The sequence below is a fragment of the Anabrus simplex genome, chromosome 9 (genome assembly GCF_040414725.1).
Source record: "Anabrus simplex isolate iqAnaSimp1 chromosome 9, ASM4041472v1, whole genome shotgun sequence".
NCBI classification, from domain to species: domain Eukaryota; kingdom Metazoa; phylum Arthropoda; class Insecta; order Orthoptera; family Tettigoniidae; genus Anabrus; species Anabrus simplex.
In genome coordinates, this window is record NC_090273.1 from 66,186,186 (window position 1) to 66,208,486 (window position 22,301).

The following is a 22,301-nucleotide window of genomic DNA, read 5'->3' on the forward strand; positions in this document are numbered from 1 at the left end:
TTAAACCTTGTGCAGACTCCTTCGAAAATGATTTTTTGAGTACATGACTTGACGGTGATTCATTTGTCGGATGGAGGCAATAAGCCTTGTGCAGGCTTCTTCTAGTCGGGAGTAGGCTATGTGTCGGTACCGGGATATCTAATTATAAAACCCGCTACAACAAATTTATCGCGTATACTGCGATTTAAAATCCTAGTCAGGAAGGGCAGCCGGTCGTATAAAACTATGGTGTGAGGCGGGGTGTGCGAAAAAAAAGCCAGCATTAAGTAAGGGCTGTTGATAGGAGGCGTTAAACTATGTGCAGGCTCCTTCACCAGGAAAAGCCTACATGCCGGTACCGTGCTGGTTCTTTCGATAGGAGTAGGCACTGTGTGTGTTTTAACCTCTCCGTACAATCATGATATTTTACGTTAGGAACTTACATAGGCTAAATGCTACACATTCCGTGGCAGAGCCGGGATTCGAACTCGGACCTCCGAGGGTAGCAGCTAACTACTGCACTACAGAGGAGGGCTATTTCAGAATATTTTACAACCTTAATTGGTACTGTGTTTTAAGAGCTTACATGGGATTCAGCTAAGAAGACGTTCGCGAGTTACAAGCCGCTTATCAGTGTCCTCGTTCAAGGTCGAGCCGGAAGATACGTATACAATTTCAGCTAACACACGCATTCCACACAACTCGCTCAGAATGACTGTGCCGATACTTCGAGGACTGTAGAACGAATCTATAGCCTACAGTATGCATGCCTCTCACCCGGTAGTCTCGGGTTCGATTCTCTTGGGGATAAAAATGTGTTTAAATCACATGAATGTGTTGAGTTGTCCTTCCTGATGCAAAACTAGCAGTATCTAACCTCATAGTTTTACGACCGGCTGCCCTTCCTGACAACTCGGATTAAGAATCTGTTTTACAACGTCTAACACGGGGAATCGGGGATTTACAGCTAGATGCACTTCTTAGATTTTAAATCATGAACTATTGTTTTACGGCCGGATGCCCTTCCTGACTAAGATTTTAAATCGCAAGAATTTGTTTTTAAGACTAGTCGCCCTCCCTGATGCAAAACTAGCAGTATCTAAGCTCTTGGTTGCCCTTCCTGACAACTCGGATTAAGAATCTGTCGAGAATCGGGGATTTACAGCTAGCTTAGATTTTAAATCACGAACTAACAAGAGCACGTGGAATTTACCGCCACCGGGGCAGCACTGTTCTCTCTGGATTAAAAGCTTTGTTCCCAAACAAGAGCACGTGGAATTTGCCGTCACCGGGGCAGCACGGTGATTAAAGATGGTGGATGACAGCTCTGTCAGAAAAGCACATGGGTTTGTAAAGCATTTAGAATTTGTCGCCACCACATAGAGTGTAGCACGGTGATTAAAGATGGCGGATGACAGCTGTCAAAAAAGCACATGGCTTTGTTTCCAAATAAGAGCACGTGGAATTTTTCAATTTGCCGCCACCGGGCAGCACGGTGATTAAAGATGGCGGATGACAGCTGCACATGGCTTTGTTTCCACGTGGAATTTGCCGTCACCATATAGAGGGCAGCACTGTTCTCTCTGGATTAAAGATGGCGGATGACAGCTGTCAGAAAAGCACATAGGTTTGTAAAGCACATAGAATTTACCGCCACCACATAGAGTGCAGCACTGTTCTCTCTAGATTAAAGATGGCGGATGACAGCTAACGAAATTGCCCGCAGCACAGTGCTCTATTGATTAAAGATGGCGGATGACAACTGTCAAAAAAAAGCACGCGGCTTTGTTTCCCAACAAGAGCACATAGAATTTTTCAAATTGCCGCCACCACATTTCAAAGGTATCTAGCTAAAGAGTACAGCACTGTGCTCTGTTGATTAAAGATGGTGGATGGTAGCTGTCAAAAAAAGCACGTGGGTTTGTTTCCAAACAAGAGCACGTGGAATTTGCCGTCACCACATAGAGGGCAGCACGGTGCTCTCTTGATTAAAGATGGCTGCTGTCACGTGGAATTGTCTGCTACCACAGGTATCTAGCTAAAGAGGGCAGCACTGAGGTTTGCGATGCAATATGGCTGCTGTCAAAAAAGCATTTTTCAAATTATCCGCCACCACATTTCAAAGGTAAGTAGCTAAAGAGGGCAGCACTGTGCTCAAAGATGGCGGATGACAGCTGCACGTGGCTTTGTTTACCTCGCGCTAGTTAGGTTAAGTTGGTAGCACTAAGGTTTAGACCCGTCAAGATGGCAGCACTGTCGATGACAGGTGACGAATTTTGCAGCTACTGCGATATAGAGGGCAGCACAGTGCTTTGTGGTTTAAAGATGGCGGATGACAGCTGTCAAAACAGCACGTAGCTGTCAAAAAGCACGTGGCTTTGTTTACCTCGCGCTAGTGAGGTTAAGTTGGTACCACTAAGGTTTAGGTCCATCAAGATAGCAGTACTGAGGTTTGCGATGCGTTGTTGTCTGTCAAAAAGCACGTGGCTTTGTTTACAAATCTGTCAAAAAGCACGTGGCTGTCAAAAAACACGTGGCTTTGTTTACCTCATGCTAATTAGGTTAAGTTGGCACTAGTGAGGTTTAGGCCCGTCAAGATGGTAGTACTGAGGTTAGCGATGCGTTGTTGTCGATGACAGCTGTCAAAAAGCACGTGGCTTTGTTTACAAATTCAAATTTCGCGCTAGTTAGGTTAAGTTGGCAGTACTGGAAGAGGCCTCTGGCTGAGGTGGAGGTGGCCACTGGGAGCCGGAGGTGGCGGTGGCCGCAGAATCCCTGTATTATACTACTACTGAGGAAGAGTTAATTGCCCTTACGTTGTTTCCTGCATTTAGGAATGATTTTGAAACAACCGTGCCTCTTTATTATTATTATTATTATTATTATTATTATTATTATTATTATTATTATTATTATTATTATTATTATTTCTTTGTTATACCCGACTAAGGAGCGCGATTGAACTTATTTAGCTGATGTCGCACAGTGTGTCGAATCCCAGTTCTAGGTGGAAAAAATTAATAACGTCGTTAATAGTGCTGGGATCCTATTAAAAGTTGGCAATATACCGTTTTCGAGGTCGCTGAATTCATGTCTGGCATCGTCTAAAGTGTACGATGTTCGGGGATAATTATATAGGGGTGTGGGGCAAGGGGAGGTTTAAAAAATGACCGAAAGCAACAAAAGAATCGTCCATTTGCGGGAGTAAAAACACGATTTGGATGTGTATATTATAGTTTATGACAGTGGTAAACATACTATTTAAAACTGGATAAAATATGAATAACAATGAGAATTTCAGTCCAGTATTCTTGTTACACCTTATTTGAGGGAATAGACGAAGGCACTGTATGTAAATTCTTCCAGATTGAAAACGTATTTTAAATTGGTATTAAACATAGAACAACGAAATATGAACAAAAAATAACATTCTTTAAATAAAAATATATTCGTCAAAATCATAACAATATTTCTTTATAACAAAATTTCATATTCCAGTCCTGTTAATGACGTAGTTTTAGTAAACACACCTTACACACGAAAACAATATTATATAACTTATATTGTATTTCCATACAAAAAAGTCAAGATTACACTTAGAATCATTTCATAAAAGACGCGAAAGGATCATATTACAGTATTTACAAGTAATTGTCTCATCAATCTCATCCCGTTCATAATAATAATTTGTCCAATATTCATTCGTCCCCTGTTTCGTCTGTAGAGTCCAGAGAATCGTAGTCATTGCTATACTGGTCTTCTTCATTTGATGTGAGAGGATCTTGGGAGTCAGTAACTCAATAGCTTTCATAGGTAGATTACCAAGAGTTTTACCTGGCATTGTTCGGTACTTGTTTATTAAGGCATTTGACGTAATCAACAACATGTTAAGCAAGTCTCTATTCGTTGAATCCCTGCTACATTTTCGAGTATGAAGTTTACGAAACCTCCGACAATATTTCTAGCTTCTTGAGCTTCTTCAGATAAAGTTCCTATTGGCACAAGAAAATGTTTAATTACTTGAGTAGTGTGTACTAAAATTTTATCCACAGTTACGGGCATATAATACCATGGACATAGTTTAACATACAATTTTTTTGAGGATTTATTCACATTTATTTCAGAGCCAGAAGAAAGATCAGCTAGTAATACATGAAATCTCTTTATTGAGCCTTAATCTTTTCCCGCTTGATCGAAAAGAATCTTCAGCAGCAAACGCGACTTCCTCCAAACTACGCGATTCGTAATACCACAAACTTTTTGCTTCTTCGTCTTTACGGAAGAGTCCTTAAATTCCTTAGGGTTACGGCCGGCTTTGTTAGGGACACAACTTGTTTTCGGTTTATACGCTGAATCAATGTCGTATTGTTCACTTAACACGATGAAATCCGTCCCATTTAACCAATCACCGAATTTTTCCCAGAATCGTTGTTCTCTTCTTCCTGCACTCTCCCATTTTTTGTTAATATTACGGGATATCAACTTAATTTTTTCTTTTAGCTCCTGAAAATGAGTGTCAGTAAGAGTTGTAGGCTCTAATTTATTCATAACATATTGAAATATGACTTCTGAACGCCCTTCTTTACGACACGACCTCCACGCGTTGAAAAATTCTTCTCGTGGTAACGACCACATAGTTACAGAAAATAAGAAAACAAACCATCATGCACATTCGTGCGCAACCAAACCACTACAGATCCTGAATCTACATTAAATTTCCCACCGAATGACGTTTAAAATAAAGTGGCACTATGAGGCACTCATAAAGTTTTTTTCGAGCAAATCGTAAAAAACAATCTAATTTTCTACAACTGCTTCCTTTTACAACGCATTGTAAATAATTTATTTAGTGCAGAACGCTTGTATTATGCATACAAGCGAGAACACATACCTCTTTTCACTATTGCATGAGCCACAGAATACAACACCTCGTTGAAATCATTAGAAACACAACGTTCGGTTCACTCCGACACCTCCTATCAACTGAGCTGATAACTGCCAGGAAAACGTTTCAGCACCTGTCCCCTCCCTCCTACTCACCAGAAAGCGGAAAGGAAGACCGAAGGTCACCATCTGGTTTGTTCACTATCTAATGAGCCAGATTTCGCTTTGATTTGCGGCAGTGAATTTTTTCCACCTAGATATGGGATTCGACACACTGTGTGTCGTTGCCTTTTTTTTTTCTCTCCCAAAATCTCTTCACCTTCTCGCTGTGGCTTTTCTTGCGATCTTCTGACCAGGTTTTGTTGATAATAGTGCTTGGATGTTGTGTAAAGCGGTGATTTTTGACTAATTTTCTGAACTGAAATCTGTCTGATACAACGTCATCCGTGATGCCTATTTCCTGAAGATCTTTTCCAACTTCGAGCAGCCATTTGTTTTTTCTTTCTTTTATTAATAGAGCGAAGTTGACAATTATTTTGCTCAATCTCTGATTACTCATTCTGAGAATAGGTCCGTAAAATTTCAAACGTCTTTTCCTAAACGTCTCTGAGATTTTCTCTGACTGTTGGTACAAGTCATGAGATTTCCTTATCATCGAGACTGCTCCTGTACAGACTGATCCAAAAACTTTTCTCAAGATTTTTATTTCTTGCTTTTTACATCTTTAATCAATGATCTGCCCCCAATGATCAGTGTTTCAGATTCAAATAGTGCTTTCAGGCCTGATGCCTTAATACTGCATTTAAGGATATGGATTTCTTTATTATATCTGTTCCAAGTGAGTCTGTATGCTCTTTGTAGTTTAGAGATATTTTCTTTATTTGCTTCACGATTCAATCCTGAAGGTTGGATGACTTTTCCCAGGTATTTGAATTTAGACACTTGGGGTGTTTTGCCATATTGGGTTTTCATTGCTTATCCATCTAGGTACCGAAGAGATCCTTCCATGTAGTGGGTTTTCTGGTATGAAATCTGAGTCCTGTTCTGGACGAACTTACTACGCTATCGTAGCAGTGGGAGAGATGATAATCCCACGTGGCGCGTCCCAGGTGGCGGATTGAAGTGTCCTAACCGGCTTGCCAGCGGACTTGAGCGAAATAAATAATTAGTTCTCACGGACCAAACACACGCTGACACGCAGAAACCGTAGAACAGCCGGAACCCATCAAGGCAACCTCTAAGGTTCATTATCTTAGTTGTAACATCGAGATCGACAACTGGTGGTCTCCCCGTTGTCTTCAACATTTTAGCATTATTATTATTATTATTATTATTATTATTATTATTATTATTATTATTATTATTATTATTATTATTATTATTATTATTATTATTTCTCTCATTTCGCCCTCTTTAGGGTACGTAGAATCAATCCTTTCACTGTGTGTTGTTCTTAGAGTCCAGTATTTCTTCATTCTTTCTAATCTCGTCTTCTGAGACAAAAGGTTTGATCTTTAATGTAGATTTGTCTTGGAACCTTATATTTTCGTCTTTAGTTATAAAATTAGCTGTTCGCTCGAATAGTGAATTTTCTGTCATTTTTAATACTACTGGATTTGTTTGGTTAATCAAATGGAGTTAATGTATAATAGCGTAAGCAACGGTTACAGAACAGGAATGTCACCTAGCAACATTGGATGGAAGTTCACCTGCTGGATCACGGCCGACTGGATCCCTCGCTGCGCTCCCAAGGAGCTAGCTAGAGCGACCCATCAAGTAGGCCGTGGCTGGATATATAACGAATGGCTTTAAATTTGAAAATATAAATACCGCCTTTTCTTTCAGTATAGTTGTGAGCGTTGTTATGTGCGTACAAGCTAAGTAGCTCATTGATTTCACTGTGTGAACATTCGTGTCAACGTGTGTGTTTTTATTATTGTGCGTTTTTATGTTAGTGGTATTTTGCCAGATCATGAATTCGGTGCAGTCTTTGGCTGAGCCGTTTCCACAACGCACTGCCGAAGAAAAATCCGAGGTGAAACGAATGGGTAGGCCCACGCGACGTTTAATTTCGAAACCAGATACAATACCGGAATTAGGCTACCTCAAAGTGTTTCATTTCAATATGGTAAAAGAGTTTTTTTAATTAAAAAAATACCGGGCGAGTTGGCCGTACGTGTAGAGGCGCGCGGCTGTGAGCTTGCATCCGGGAGATAGTAGGTTCGAATCCCACTATCGGCAGCCCTGAAAAATGGTTTTCCGTGGTTTCCCATTTTCACACCAGGCAAATGCTGGGGCTGTACCTTAATTAAGGCCACGGCCGCTTCCTTCCAATTCCTAGGCCTTTCCTATCCCATCGTCGCCATAAGACCTATCTGTGTCGGTGCGACGTAAAGCCCCTAGCAAAAAAATTTAAACAATGTTACTGGATTGCAGTAATATTCCTGAAAATAGAAATGTAAAATGTTTGTTTTATTCTTAGTAATAAAAAGTATTGCTGATGTATCTGTATTTGAAAACTGGTCTGTAATAATATGATATCAATGTTAAAAATTGTGCACCACTGAACTTTTAAACCACCAGCCGCCACTGGTAAAACCACCACAGAGTACAGATTTCGTCTCTCTCCTAAATATAGCCAAGATATGAACATTAAGGAGGAGAAATAAAACTTGATATTTAGATGGATGCTTTCACGGTCCGTAACATGATAAGCTTTTGGGTTTTTGCCAAGTTAAGAAAACAAGGTGAAATTCTTTACGTTTAACAAAGAACTTTGTTGTGCATCTTCAGAAGAGAATCTCGTCTGTTCCCAAGTAATTATGGAAGTCTTGCTCATGAACAGACAAGATTTTCTTCTGATGACGCTCAAAAGCTTATTATCGTGTTACTTGATGTTAAAATAATCAAATAGATATATTTCTTTGGATTATTTATCACAAGTGAATGATGAAATTGTAATATAAATGATGCAGAATCGGTTTTTTGGCATTCTAGTTCCGGCTGCTTTGAAAATTTACGTACCCACGTAAGTGAAACCACACTTCGTCTGAGAATAGAATGAGACTGGTGCAGTATTTCTCCTTCATGCAATGTATACAAAATCCATACATTAATCTAATCCTACTCAGAGAATCGCCCGGTTTAAGTTCTTCCACCACAGTACATTTATAGGGCTTTAATTTAAGTAACTTCGTAGCTCTCTGTACGAATCCGTAAGAACTTCTCGTTGTCTAATGTCGTCAAAATTCTTTTCCGTTAACACTGTAGGTCGCCTCCTCTTCGTATCATTAATATTTCCCCTTTCAAGTCATTTTCCCCCTGTGGGTGGGGGCGGTAGAATAACACCCACGGTATCCCCTGCCTGTCGTAAGAGGCGACTAAAAGGGGCCCCAGGGGCTCTGAACTTTGGAGCGTGGGTTGGCGACCACAGGGCCCTCAGCTGAGTCCTGGCATTGCTTCCACTTACTTGTGCCAGGCTCCTCACTTTCATCTATCCTGTCCGACCTCCCTTGGTCAACTCTTGTTCTTTTCCGACCCCGACGCTATTAGGTTTGCGAGGGCTAAGGAGTCTTTCATTTTCACGCCCTTCGTGGCCCTTGTCTTCCTTTGGCCGATATCCTCATTTTTCGAAGTGTCGGACCCCTTCCAATTTTCCGTCTGATTAGTGTTATATAGAGGATGGTTGCCTAGTTGTACTTCCCCTTAAAACAATAATCACCACCACCACCACCTTTCAAGTCATTTATTATCTAATCTATAAATCATCCCACGACTTAGAACTCGAACACCTGGGAATTTCACTTCAAATAATCTGCTATCAGGTACTGGTCATCTTCCCCAGTTGTATCCCCGGCCCAATGTCTCACTTCAAAATTGAAGCTATATTTCTTTCTCTTTTTTTCCCTTTCTATCTTAAACTTTACAATTTGCTAAACAAATAACAAAATCAATTACAGAACTAGCTGGTTGGCTTGGGTAACAATGTTAGAAAAATCAGAATAATCGACTAATAACCAATTAACAATCTCAGCTAATTACAAATTTTACATGAGCACTATTGCTCGTTCCAACCAACAGTCAACAGATATATCTCCCAAATTTTACATCAGTGGAGAAGCGTCTTTGCTCTACAATTTTACAGTTTCTTCTTTCCTTTCTGACCTCCTGTTGCCGTCCGACTCAACGATTTCCGAGTCCAAGTATTCGGGTTTTTTTTTTTTTTTTTTTTTTTTCAAGTCCCTCTATGTCCATCTCTTCCTTTACGAACGCCTCCATTCCTTATAGGGGTTGATCATCAAAATGTTGTTCCCCTTCAAATGAATACACCACCACTAGCATTACCGCCAAAACCAGGCCCTTTCTTCTGTTCAGTTTGTTTTCCACAGCAAAATTACGTGGACTCTTATAATATCTGAAACATCGCATATTAAATTTGTATTCTTATAATTGTATTATTCTATATTACATTACATGTGCTTTTAACGTTAATGTGAATATAATTTCGTTGCTCCGGTTATTGTGTTATCTGCACTTTTTATCCCGTAATCTACTTACACTCTTGTAATTTCATTGTGTGGTTCGCAAAATACTTTTCTGTGGATTACAAATTCATTAATGAGAAAATAACAGAATGAGTAACTGACTACTATGTCACTGTAAACTGATATTAGATAAATTGTTTATTAACGGGGGACGTACACCTTAACAAGTCTAAGGATTGTATATTTCAGTTAATTGTTTTCTTGATGGAACATACTGTCATCTTTAACCTAGTGGTATATGTTTTGTTTTCTTTCTTTCTTAATCTGCTTACTATCCAGGGTTGGTTTTTCCCTCGGACTCAGCGAGGGATCCCACCTCTACCATCTCAAGGACACTGTCCTGGAAGTGAGACATTGGGCCGGGGATACAACTGGGGAAGATGACCAGTACCTCGCACAGGTGGCTTCACCTGCTATGTTGAACACGGGCCTTGCGGGGGGATGGGAAGTTTGGAAGGGATAGACAAGGAAGAGGGAAGGAAGCGGTCGTGGCCTGGAGGAGAATTGGGAAACCACGGAAAACCACTTCCAGGATGGCTGAGGTGGGAATCGAAGCCACCTCTACTCAGTTGTCCTCCCGAGGCTGAGTGGACCCCGTTCCATCCCCCGTACCACTTTTCAAATTTCGTGGCAGAGCCGGGGATCGAACCCGGGACTCAGGGGGTGGCAGCTAATCACACTAACCACTACACCACAGAGGCGGCCCATGTGATATTAATGTTGAAAACATTTCTTAGCAGACAAAGTAGTGGTCCCCATACTACGAAAAAAACTGAAATTAAGCAATTTCCACAATTGTGCAGAAAGTTGAAGGGCTAAATCGCCTGGAAAGTTTTCAAATTTCAAACTAAAAAACAAAGTTCAAAAATCACTTCCGGCTTAATTGCAGTTCCGGAAAACAGCCTAAAATCGCTTGTCTCCTTACTCGTTTCCTCTTTTGATTCAAATCCTAGCCAAAATAACTTATTTACATTTTTTTTTACCAACGGCCGTAGCCGCGTTGAAACATCGGATCCGGTGAGATCTCCGAAGTTAAGCAATTTTGGGCGTGGTCAGATTGTGGATGGGTTGCCACGCGCTGTTGTTGGGGAAAGGGAATGGAGGAACGGAAAGGAACTGACCGCTTTACCATACGTAAACTCCGGCTCAGGCCCACCTCTGCGGAGGTTCGGACCTGCCTTCAGGCAGAACACACCCTTACCTTACCTTACCTTACAGATATTTTCTGTAATGTATTCCTTGGTTCAATAGCCTTAGGCGTTGTTTGATTTTTTGATAAATGTCCACACCTAATGTAGTTACAAGGGCTTAAGTGAAACTCTGCAATGACTCACATTAGCTCTCCTAATGGTAGAAAAAGGGAAAACTGCTAATTAAATCGACCGGATAACGATGATTAAGAAAAGGACTGTAATTTTTAGGAATAAAGAGTATATTCTCATACTTCAGTATATTTATTTACCTAAAATTCGTAGCTTACATCCCTAGGAAGTTTTTAACATTGAGTTACTTGCCTAAGAGCTGCCGTGGCTCTGACGGCAGCGCGTCGGCCTCTCACCGCTGGATACCGCGGTTCAAATCCCGCTCACTCCATGTGAGATTTGTGCTGCACAAAGCGGAGGCGGGACAGGTTTTTCTCCGGGTACTCCGGTTATCCTTGTCTTCTTTCATTCCAGTAACACTCTCCATTCTCATCTCATAGCATCTGTCAGTCATTAATAAATCACTTTGGGAGTGTCCGGCGCCATGGCTAAATGGTTTAGCGTGCTGGCATTTGGTCACAGGGGTCCCGGGTTCGATTCCCGGTAGGGTCGGGAATTTTAACCATCATTGGTTAATTTCCCTGGTACGGGGGCTGGGTGTATACGTTGTCTTCGACATCATATCATCCTCATCACGACGCGCAGGTCGCCTATAGGGGTCAAATCAAAAGACCTACACCTGGCGAGCCCAACCCGTCCTGGGATCTCCCGGCACTGAAAGCCATACGCCATGTCATTTCACTTTGGGAGTGGCGACTCCACTGTACTAATTGCCTATATATGATTCATTCATTACATCCCTGACTCGGTCAAAGACTGGAAAACAGGTTGTAGGTTTTCATTTCATTTATTACGTGCCTGAAGGGCATATTTATTTATTTATTAATTTATTATTTTTTTATATTTGTCTTTAGCAGTGTTGCCAACTTATATTTTCAAGATCCGCTAAATACTACTGAAAATCCGCTAAAATTCCGCCAAGAAATCAGATCTCAAATAATGAGCAATAATAATAATAATAATAATAATAATAATAATAATAATAATAATAATAATAATAATAATAATAAATGTCTGCACTCACCTGATCGGTGACTTTCACTGGGATTAACCCCCTGCGTGCGAGCCGGCGAACTAAAAACTTGTAGGCGTTTTAGTGCCGGGTGCAAACTAGGCGAATCCCCTACCTCAAGGGCCACACACAAAACAGGCCAGTTCATTAAACGGTCTTCCTTCATAGCTTGAATATAAATGCTACTATCTCACAGTTTCCTTATCTGCCGTCATTCGTCAACTAAGAGAAAAGTATCCTTTCCCCACGCATTACAAATTTATGATACCCATGGTCTCATAACATCAAATCCAAATAACATGTTTTCCTCATGTGACTGTTAGCTCCTAATAAGAAATACCTAATAGCTTGGAGGCAGACTGGAGTACATTTTTTTTAAATGTAAAATGGATTAAACACTAAATTCCGCTATAATAAATCTAGAATTCCGCCAAAATATCTGCTGTCCGCTAAATGATATATTTCTCCGCCGACAGACTTCTAATTCCGCCAAATTTAGCGGAAAATCCGCTAAGTTGGCAACACTGGTCTTTAACTGTGCCGAAGTTAGGGCTCGTGTCCCTCTCTTCCACTTAACCACGTAAATTACAGGATATAAAGATAAATATACCGTATTTTTCGCACGATACGACGCTGCGGACCATAAGATGCACCCTGATACTTTTATGAAAATTTAAGGAAAAATATAATTGCACTGTATTTTCGAACAAAATTTTACAATTACCGGTAGGTAGTGAAATACTGTCACTGTTACAAATCGAAATTAGGTATTGTCTTCCTTCTGCCCTGTTACCGTGCAATTTTCCGATTACATAACTTTTAATTTGAATACTAAGTCGTAAGGAAACCTCTTCTGTACAACTGACATTGTGTACGGTGAATTATCCTCTACCGGAACTTGCTACCGATTACAAAGTGAAAGATTTTCATTCTATCCTTCCTTGAAGATTATCTTTAACGGTAGTCTGGTACGATAAGGAGGCGGGGGGAAATGTGTTGCGAACCGTCTTGTTAGGAATTCCCTGGCAACTCACATTCCTGTCAGATAAATGCAGGTAAACCATAGCCGCTGTTTTTAACTGCGGTAATACAATGGGTCAACTGCTGAGAGTATTGTAAGGAATATTTCGAGCATTGGTGTATCAAATCCCATATACTCAGTGTCTAACTATGATAGACCTTCGTACCATAAGACGCAGCCTTAATTTAGGCAGTATATTTTGTAACAAAACGTGCGCCCTTTGGTCCGAAAAATACTGTACTATTCTATTTTAAAATCAAATATGACTTAGCTAAATAAAACATTTGGAGAATGTGCAATGGAGAAAGAAAGTAATGCTCAACAAACAAAGTAAAATTATACATTCAGAGCATAAAAGGAAAGAGAAAACAATACATCATATTGAAAAACAACTAAAATACAAACTGAAAACATGCCAATACCTAAACACAACACAATACGTAATGTTTACATTATAACATTCATGCATTCATTTCCTCGTCGGTCAGCATACTGGCCTTCGGTTCAGAGGGTCCTCCACCTGGCAATCCGAACCCGTCCTGGAATATCCCGGCACTAAAAGCCATATGACATTTCATTTCACTCATTTCCTCAAGGGAATGCCTTGTTGAATCAACCATTAACCTCTACATTACGCAGCTCTTTTCATCGTCTCGTAATTTCTGAATCCCATTTTTTCCTTGTCTCTTCCAAGTATTTTTTCCTAGGGCTGCCTCTTCTTTCCTTTCCTAGTACTTTACCTTCAAATATATTGATTATGAAGGTGTTGTGTCTAATGGTATGTCCTCTGAATTTGATTTTTCATGTCTCCATTTCTTTTAACATCTCCCTCTCATCTATGACTTCTCTTAGTACTCCCAAATTTGTTCTTCTTTGAGTCCAGCTCGTTCTTGACATGTTCCTCCATACCCACATCTCAGTTGCTTCAACGAGTCTTTTCCTGAAAGGTGCAATTAAATGATATTGGAGAGTGTTGCTGGAATGAAAGATGACAGGGAAAACCGGACTACCCGGAGGAAAACCTGTCCCGCCTCAGCTTTGTCCAGCAAAAACCTCATATGGAATGACCGGGATTTGAACTATGGAACCCAGTGGTGTGCATCTCAACTTGTTTCAGTCAATAATAATAATAATAATAATAATAATAATAATAATAATAATAATAATAATAATAATAATAATATGAAGTGTTTATTTATCTTCTGTATTGTGTTCCAGGCTAAAGCTCACTTTCTCCTGCATGATGGATCTCTCCAAGTTCCCTCTGGACAGTCAAGTGTGCACCATGGAAGTAGCCAGCTGTAAGTACTTTAACTGCAGTACTAACAGAAGGAATATTTTGTGTTGTATCTTCTAGTATTCTCATTAATTCCTTCAACACCTTAGTCACATTTCCTGCACGATTTCGACATTGGTATGTAACGACTTGTTTCCACGCAGTGTTTCAGTAAGGCATTAATAATTTAGCCCGCTTCTGTGGTGTAGTGGTTAGCGTGATTAGCTACCAACCCCGGAGGCCCGAGTGCGATTTCCGGGTCTGCCACGAAATTTGAAAATTAGTATGAGGGCTGGAACGGGGTAAACTCAACCTCGGGAGGTCAACTGAGTAGAGGGGTTTTCGATTACCACCTCTGCCATCTTCAAAGTGGTTTTCCGTGGTTCCCTACTTCTCCTCCAGGTAAATGCCAGGATAGTACCTAAATTAAGGCCATGGCCGCTTCCTTCCCTCTTCCTTGTCTATCCCTTCCAATTTCCCATCTCCCACACCACGCCCCTGTTCAGCATAGCAGGTGAGGCCGCCTGGGTGAGGTACGAGTCCTCCTCCGCAGTTGTATCCCCCGACCCTAAGTCCCATGCTCCAGGAGACGTTACAGTTTCCACCCCTGCGAGTAACGAAGGCAGGATATTAATTCTAAAGGCACTGTTATTCCAAATATATTCCATTAAAATGAACCATAGCAATGACAAGAAACATACTACTAATTATCACAAATCTAACTATATACTGAATACACTATGTACACTTCACGCACTATCTTGCAAATATCGTGCAAGAAAAAGCACCACTCGACCTCTTCTTGTTCTCGTCTCATGGGCTTGAGAATTAGCTGGCTGGTCATCATCATCTGTAATAGTTAGAGGCTGAGGACAAGAGTTATTTCTTGAAGCCAAGATAAATGCTGGCTTTAACCTGTCGATGGAGATATTAACTTCTCTGTGCTTAATACTTATAGTAAACTGCAGCGTCTTGGCCCTATGAAAGTAAATATAGAAACTCATAGAATTAATCATTTCGCGAGATAACGTCGGGGTCACCACGTAATGCAGTTTGATTTTTAAATGTATTTACAACTAAATACAACCAATATTAAATATACAAACATTCTATTTATTAAAGTATATACCGCACCACTGTAAGAAGACTGCCACAAGTCAAAAACAAACATTTTCCAGGAGAAGCTCTTAAAGGTTTGAATCAATGGAAAAAATACTAAGTAGTATTTCAGGATAGTGAAATTTGTATACGATGGTCCTCTGACATTCAGCATTACAACGGCACAATGCGTTATGAACATATTATAATAGAATTTCATAAATTTTAAGTCATACGTGGAAAATCTACTTATGGCCGGTTTTTTTTTAAATTTTTGGTGGGAATACCAACACTTACGGCCATTGTGTTAACCAATAACTAAATTTGTATTTTAACGAATATTTCCACAACTCTATACCATACTCTTGTACACAGAATAATGTTTACAAATACCTTTTACTTGAGTAGCCACAGCTGCAATGGTAATATTCTTTAATAACATTGATTTCACTTAGTCTATTTGAAAATAAAGAATCGGCTAGCAGATGTAGTAGGCCTTTTAGTTCGTCTTACTTGGCTAAGTCCCAATTTATTAATGTCAGTACTTAATGTAGATCAGGCTTATTTCTATAGACGGATGTGTATTCACTGTTGCGCGTTTCTGTGATGATTGATAGTGTGGTGTATTGTATGTATTGGAACGAATACGAGCACTCAATCCCTGAACTTGAGAAATTAACCATAGGCCTATTGAAATAATCAATTCTGTATAAAAATTATGCGTTATTAAGACGATTTCTTATGAAGTGAGATTGGCAATGCTCTTGTCGAGATTTATTTTTTTAGTTGATACCGGTAGCCTAGTTATTGTTTATGAGATTTATGAGTTCCAAGGTTATGCATGATTTTATATTTTTAACTTTCTCCCTTATACTAGCGTGGTTTTCGTCTTGTTTAGCTTAAACTAATCGAACTCCATTCGATTTTGCAGAAGGGGAGTCTGAGTTGGTTTTAGGATTTAACGTGGAGTACAGAAGAATTGGATTTGCATTAAATTTTTAGCGGAGTACGCTACAATTTTTTTATACTGTATAAGAATATTATAGGGTGTTTTAGGACGAAAGGACCAAATATCTAAAATAATTTTTTTTAATTTCAAATATTAGCACTACTTTGGCAGAGAAGTGCATTGTATTTAGAATTCAAAAATGTAAGCGTATTACAGGTAGTACTGATAGTAGAAGTGTTGATAAGAATGTTAGATGTTATGTTGATGGGGGTAGCATTCCTTACTCTACTGGAGCGTAAGCCTTTAGGGTATATTCATATTTGCAAGAGACTTGATAAAGTAGGTTTTATTGGGTTACCTCAACCTTTTGTTGATGCAATTAAGTTATTTTGTAAGGAGGGGACGTAACCTATAGGATCAAATTATTTAATGTATTATTTTTCTCCTATTTTTAGAATGTTTTTCTCCTTGTTAACGTGAATGATTTATCATTTTATTACAACACTGTTTACATTTAATTTAGATATTTTTAGTGTGTACGAGTTGTCATTCAAATAAATACATTCTCGGACCGACCAGAACTTGAACCTGGGTTCCTCTGAATCAAATATCAGTACGCTGACCATTTGGCCAAGCAGCTGGACAATAAATAGACCTTCGAATTTTGAATATCAGTGATAGTTACGACACAAATGAAAAGTACTGTAACTAGCAGGTGGCAGTCTTTTAGTATTTGAGTTGTAACTTTCCTGTGAGCAGAAAACTAAAATATAAACCGTGGCAACGATAAAAGTACGATTTGAACTATGGAAATTTGTTAGGACATAGATTAAGCATAAATCATTCGTATGTACGCAATAACTCAATATCAAGTGTATTTTGACTTGTTGCAATCCTCTTCTAGAGGTGCGATACATGAGTACTCTCATGTTTTGTTTTTACCACCTATTTTTCTTTTTATTCCATGTCTCCTTGATCTCGCGAAATGATTAGTTCTATGAGTTTCTAAATTTTCTTTCATAGGGCCAAGACGCTACAGGTCTGTATGTATGTACACTTGCGATGAGGGAGTAAAGTGTAATATTTTTCTGAACATTGCTAAAAATTAAGCTGAGAACATTCCCTCCCAAACAGAAAAACGATCTTAAACATGAACGAAGTCGTAGCAACTCTTTCTTATTTCCCAAAAATGCGACAACACCAAACAGAATAATACATGCATTTGAAAGTACGTTACATGAACTTCGTGTTGTTGTCGGCAGATGGGGTACGGTTTTCGGCCGAAATTACGAACATTATGTCCTTTCTCTGATGACAGCGGTGCGTAATGAAAGTAAATTAACTCGAGCAGCGTTCGTACATCTTAATCCGTGTGACTTCGATCTTATTCCCTAAGTGAAACAGCCATTGCGTGGAAACGCTTTGCAAGCAACAAGACATTTCGACGTGTGGTAGTGAACATTGACGAATCTCATGTAGCCGATGATACTTTCCGCTTTTCTCATCGATGGCAACGAATTATAGACAACCTAGACAACTTTGCTGGATGTTTAACAACGACTACGGAATATTTTTCCGAAGTTTATATTAATCTTTATGTGGTTAAGTGTAAGAGAGGGTCATGAGTCCTAACTTCGGCGCAAATGAAGTCATTATTATTATTATTCGTATCAGAAGCAATACATCATATAAATTGTTAGTTAAGAAAGAGATATAATTAAATAGGCCTAACTGGTAAAAAAAATACTAGAGGTACATTCAAAGTAACAATTATATCATATCGGACCAGAATTTGGCAAGATCTCGACCATTTGGTGTTCCCTTCACTAAATCTTGCATGGTGCAAACGAGAGGGCAGGAGTTGCAATTAAGGAGGTGCGCCATGGTTTGTTCTTCTCCGCAGGCACAGAGGGTTGACTTTTCAGATAGACTCCACTTCTTCATATTGTTCTTAGATCGACCGACCCCAGACCGTAGCCTGTTCAGACTCTTCCATGTAGACCATGACTTTTCATAACCGGCTGGAAGAGTTTCAGATGGATCCATCCATCCATCCATTGAGATGAAGATTTCTTGATCTCCAGGAAGTTAGTCTTGATGATTTAGGTGACTCCGAAAGGCACTCAGTAGAAAGAAGAAAACTTCTCCTCGATTTCAATCGTTGTTGAGCAAGTTGATAATCATGTAATGGATGTATTTGTGAAATGTCTACTTTAGATTTTTCATGTTTGGCAGCTACTTCATGTCTAATATCTTATCACAAGGTGTAGATCTTAGGCAACCAGTTACAAGCCGGCAAGTTTCATTTAAAGCAATATCCACCTGTTTGGCATGACATGATCTATACCAAACAGGGCATGCATATTCTGCTGCAGAGTAGCTCAGTGCTAAGGCAGTAGTTCTCATTGTTTGAGCATGCATTCCCCAGCTGGTACCGCATAACTTGCGAAGAATGGAATTTCGCTAGATACTTTGTGTTTCGTGTTAAGACAATGTTGTTCATACGTGAGTGCACGATCCATATTCACCCCTAGATATTTAGGTGTTGAGCAATGATCCAAGAGAGCACCTTCCCAAAAAATCTTCAGTTTTCTTCTTGCCTGCATATTCTTTAAGTGAAAAGCGCAAACTTGCGTCTTTGAGGTATTATGAAATAAATAAATGAATAAATAAATAAATAAATAAATAAATAAATAAATAAATAACAAGAGTTTTGTCTGTACATTGCTCATAATTTGAAACGATTGGTATTTCTGTATCGGTCATGTCCACAGTAACAAGGAAATGGACCTTTTTACTTTCCCGTCATGTCTGTCTGTCTGTATGCATGCATGTATGTATGTATGTATGTATGTACTGTATGTACACGCATCACGAGAAAACGGATGAAAATAATTTAATGAAAATCGGTATGTAAAGTCGGGGGATGAGCCACTGCAATCTAGGCTATGAATCATTTTATTCACGCTGAGTTAAATGGTATCTTAGGGGAAGGCCTAAAATATAATTCTCAAATAATTTAATTATTAATGGTCCTGTCGACAAATACTACATAACCAAAGTTATATAGAATTTAATTTCCGATCATTTATGTCTTATACATTTTTACTGTACTGGCTACGGTAACACAGATATTTATGAATTTGTGTTATTATTGCTAAGTCCATATCAACGCCGGGCCACGAGAAAATGGGTTAACGGAATTTAATGAAAATCGTTATACAGAGTCGGGGAATAAGAAACTACATTCTAAGGTATAAACAAATTCATTCACCCAGGATGAAATTGTAGTTTATGGGTAAGCGTCTAAAATTTATTTTTTTAAATACCTATGCTATTATTGATCCTATCGAAAAATACCACATAACAAAAGTTATAAAGAATACAATTTCCGATCATTTATGTTTTATACAGTTTCACCGTACCAACCATGAAAAGTGCGATATTTCAGAGTCGGAAGAAAACTAAATATCGGAAGCGCATAACATTGATCAACAATAACATTACATTGACCATTGTTTGTTGTGATGTTCTTTGTCTCTTATGCTGCAAATCAACTCCCATAGATGGGATTACTGCTGGGTACCGAGTGTAACAGCCTGGCTGAGTATTGGCTAGAAATAACTGGGGAGTTCGAAAAATTTATTCTTTAGCATGACATTCCTCTGGTTCATACATTTTCTGATACTGCTGGTTTGTAACACACTGGTTCATCATAGTATTCCAGCTATTCGATACCTACTCTGACGCGCTGTTTTAAATGGGCAGTGTGCATACTTAAGGCAGAGGCTCACTTAGTAGTATGACCTGGTCTAGAATTACAGTTTAGGCCTATTCCAAATTATAGCAACACAATTCACTAAATAACTCAAAATTCAACCCTGAAAAGAGCCGTTTCTTAAGAAAATATTCTTCCTCTTCATTTTTATTAAATTCTACAATCAATTTGTTCCAAATTAGCAGTGAAGAATGGGTTTCTCCTCTGGCTTGGAGGAAAAATTTGCCTCCAAGTCAGATAGATTTTTCCGCCGCCAGTGTAGTGAATTGAGATTTTCCGACTCATCGGGTACTCCTAGCAAACAGATTAGTAAAAGAGCATAGTTTTTGCCCTGGGATTCTCCACTATTCGACCTGACCCCGCCAAAAAAAGACGAAGATTGTTCACGGATCACGGCTGTCCGCGGCTTGGTCATTCCAGCTCTGGAACTTTGGACTATTAGACCGTCAGCGTAGTACTGTTCGTTAAAAGTGGAAAAAAAATGTGTGGTTTTTCATTTGATACAGTATTTCATATGAAAGCATTGCTTTCAATCGCGCCATTCCTACTAAATATTAATTTCGTGTGGCTATTTATAGCCGGATAACGTCATTGTGAGGCAGACCCTCCGATGAGTGTGGGCGGCATCTGCCTTGTGTAGGTAACCGCGTATTATTGGGGTGGAGGTTAGTGTTATGCTTGGAGTGTGAGTTGCAGGGATGTTGGGGACAGCACAAACACCCCGGGTCATTGGAATTAACCAATAAAGGTTAAATTCCCCGTCTCGGCCGGGAATCGAACCCGGGACCCTTTGAACCGAAGACCAGTACCCTGACCATTCAGCCAACGAGTCGGACGCAATTCCTACTGACGCCATTGTAATGATCTATGTCGATTTCATTTGGGAAAACCAAAAAGACAGTCTTTATGAGGATGTAAAAAGGCAGGTGGAGAGTGAGTGCCTGTCATTATAATGAAAACTCCCCAACTTGATTGTGATACGCTGATTACAATGAAAATACCCTAAGGCAGTCTTCACATGAGAAAAGACGTTTGGTGACTTCCCCGTCGCGTTTCTAGGGCAACGTTAAGAGCTATGCAATTTAATACAATCTTGCTCACAATGTGTACACTACCTACCCTAGAATTATGCATACAATATAGAATTCCGTAGGAAAGCACGGGTATATCAGCTGGTAAATAAATAAAAGCAAGTGATGTACCTAAGTATAAATATCGTCTTCTTCTCCTTCTACCACATTTCCCACAATTTGTGGGGTCGCGGGTTCGAACTGTTTCATACATGTGTACTCGGACATGTTTTACGGCCGGATGCCCTTCTTGACACCAACCCCATGTGGACGGATGTAATAACTATTGCGTGTTTCTGTGGTGGTTGGTAGTATGTTGTCTGAATATGAAGAGGAGGTGTTGGGACAAACAAAAACAACCAGTCCCCGAACCAGAAGAATTAATCACATGCGATTTTAATCCCCGGCCCGTACGGCAATCGAACACGGGACCCTCTGAACCGACGGCCTCAACACCGACCATTCGGCCAAAGAGTCGGACGATTGTATACAGATTGAAAGAGAATAAAACAAACATAACAAATTTCAAAACGCCATGTTTGTCTTTCTTCCTCACCAGAAATTCCTGAATCCCTACCACACGTGATGTAAATAGTACCTTTCCTACGTTGGAGATTTTTCGAGAGAAAAGAAAAAGTTTTCATAACTTTGGAATCAACCATCGTCATTTATAATGGCTTTCTATAGACAATGTCTAGGGACCGGCGAAAAAGCTCATATTAACGGGGATAGCGTAATAAATGGGAGCGTCTTATCGTGGGTTTACTGTTATTACCATGTTAACCAACTTGTCGACAGTTGACTTAGTACTTCGGGTGGTATTCCACAGGTGAGGTACAATCTACACGAAGTCTCTTGTATTGGAATTCCTTGGACAGAGCACAGTGATCCTTCAAAGAGTTAAGGAGGATTATAAATGTCTTGTGGTAAGCAAGTAATTAGTTGTAGAGCTCTCAACTGTCTACTGCTCAGACAACTTGTAATACCTCTTGGGCACTTCTACATTGTTCCACTTACCGAACTGATACCCGCCAGTATGGATGGTGACCTTTGTTATCTAAAGAAGAACGCTTTTATTTTTCACTGAAAATGTTAAATGGAATAATCATGTTAAGTATGTTTCTAAAAACTAAGTTTGTTTTAATATCATCGCTTCTGTGATAAAATCGCATTTTTTTTTTTTTTTGCTAGGGGTTTTACGTCGCACCAACACAGATAGGTCTTATGGCGACCACCAACAGCGCGTGGCAACCCATCCAACTCCTGACCACGCCCAATGTAGCTTAACTTCGGAGATCTCACGGGATCCGGTGTTTCAACACGGCTATGGCCGTTGGCGACTGTCAGTAGAGGCCGAGGATATCTGTC

At 39.7% G+C, this 22,301-nt stretch overlaps 1 protein-coding gene across 1 annotated transcript in view; it reads left to right on the plus strand.

Moving 5' to 3' along the window:
- Nucleotides 1–22,301, plus strand: part of LOC136881313 (glycine receptor subunit alphaZ1-like) — a 430,471-nt gene that overhangs the window by 369,628 nt on the left and 38,542 nt on the right. Inside the window, exon 6 of the mRNA XM_068229152.1 lies at nt 13,981–14,063. Within this exon, the coding sequence (XP_068085253.1) occupies nt 13,981–14,063 (83 nt within the window). The remainder of the gene's footprint in view (nt 1–13,980; nt 14,064–22,301) is intronic.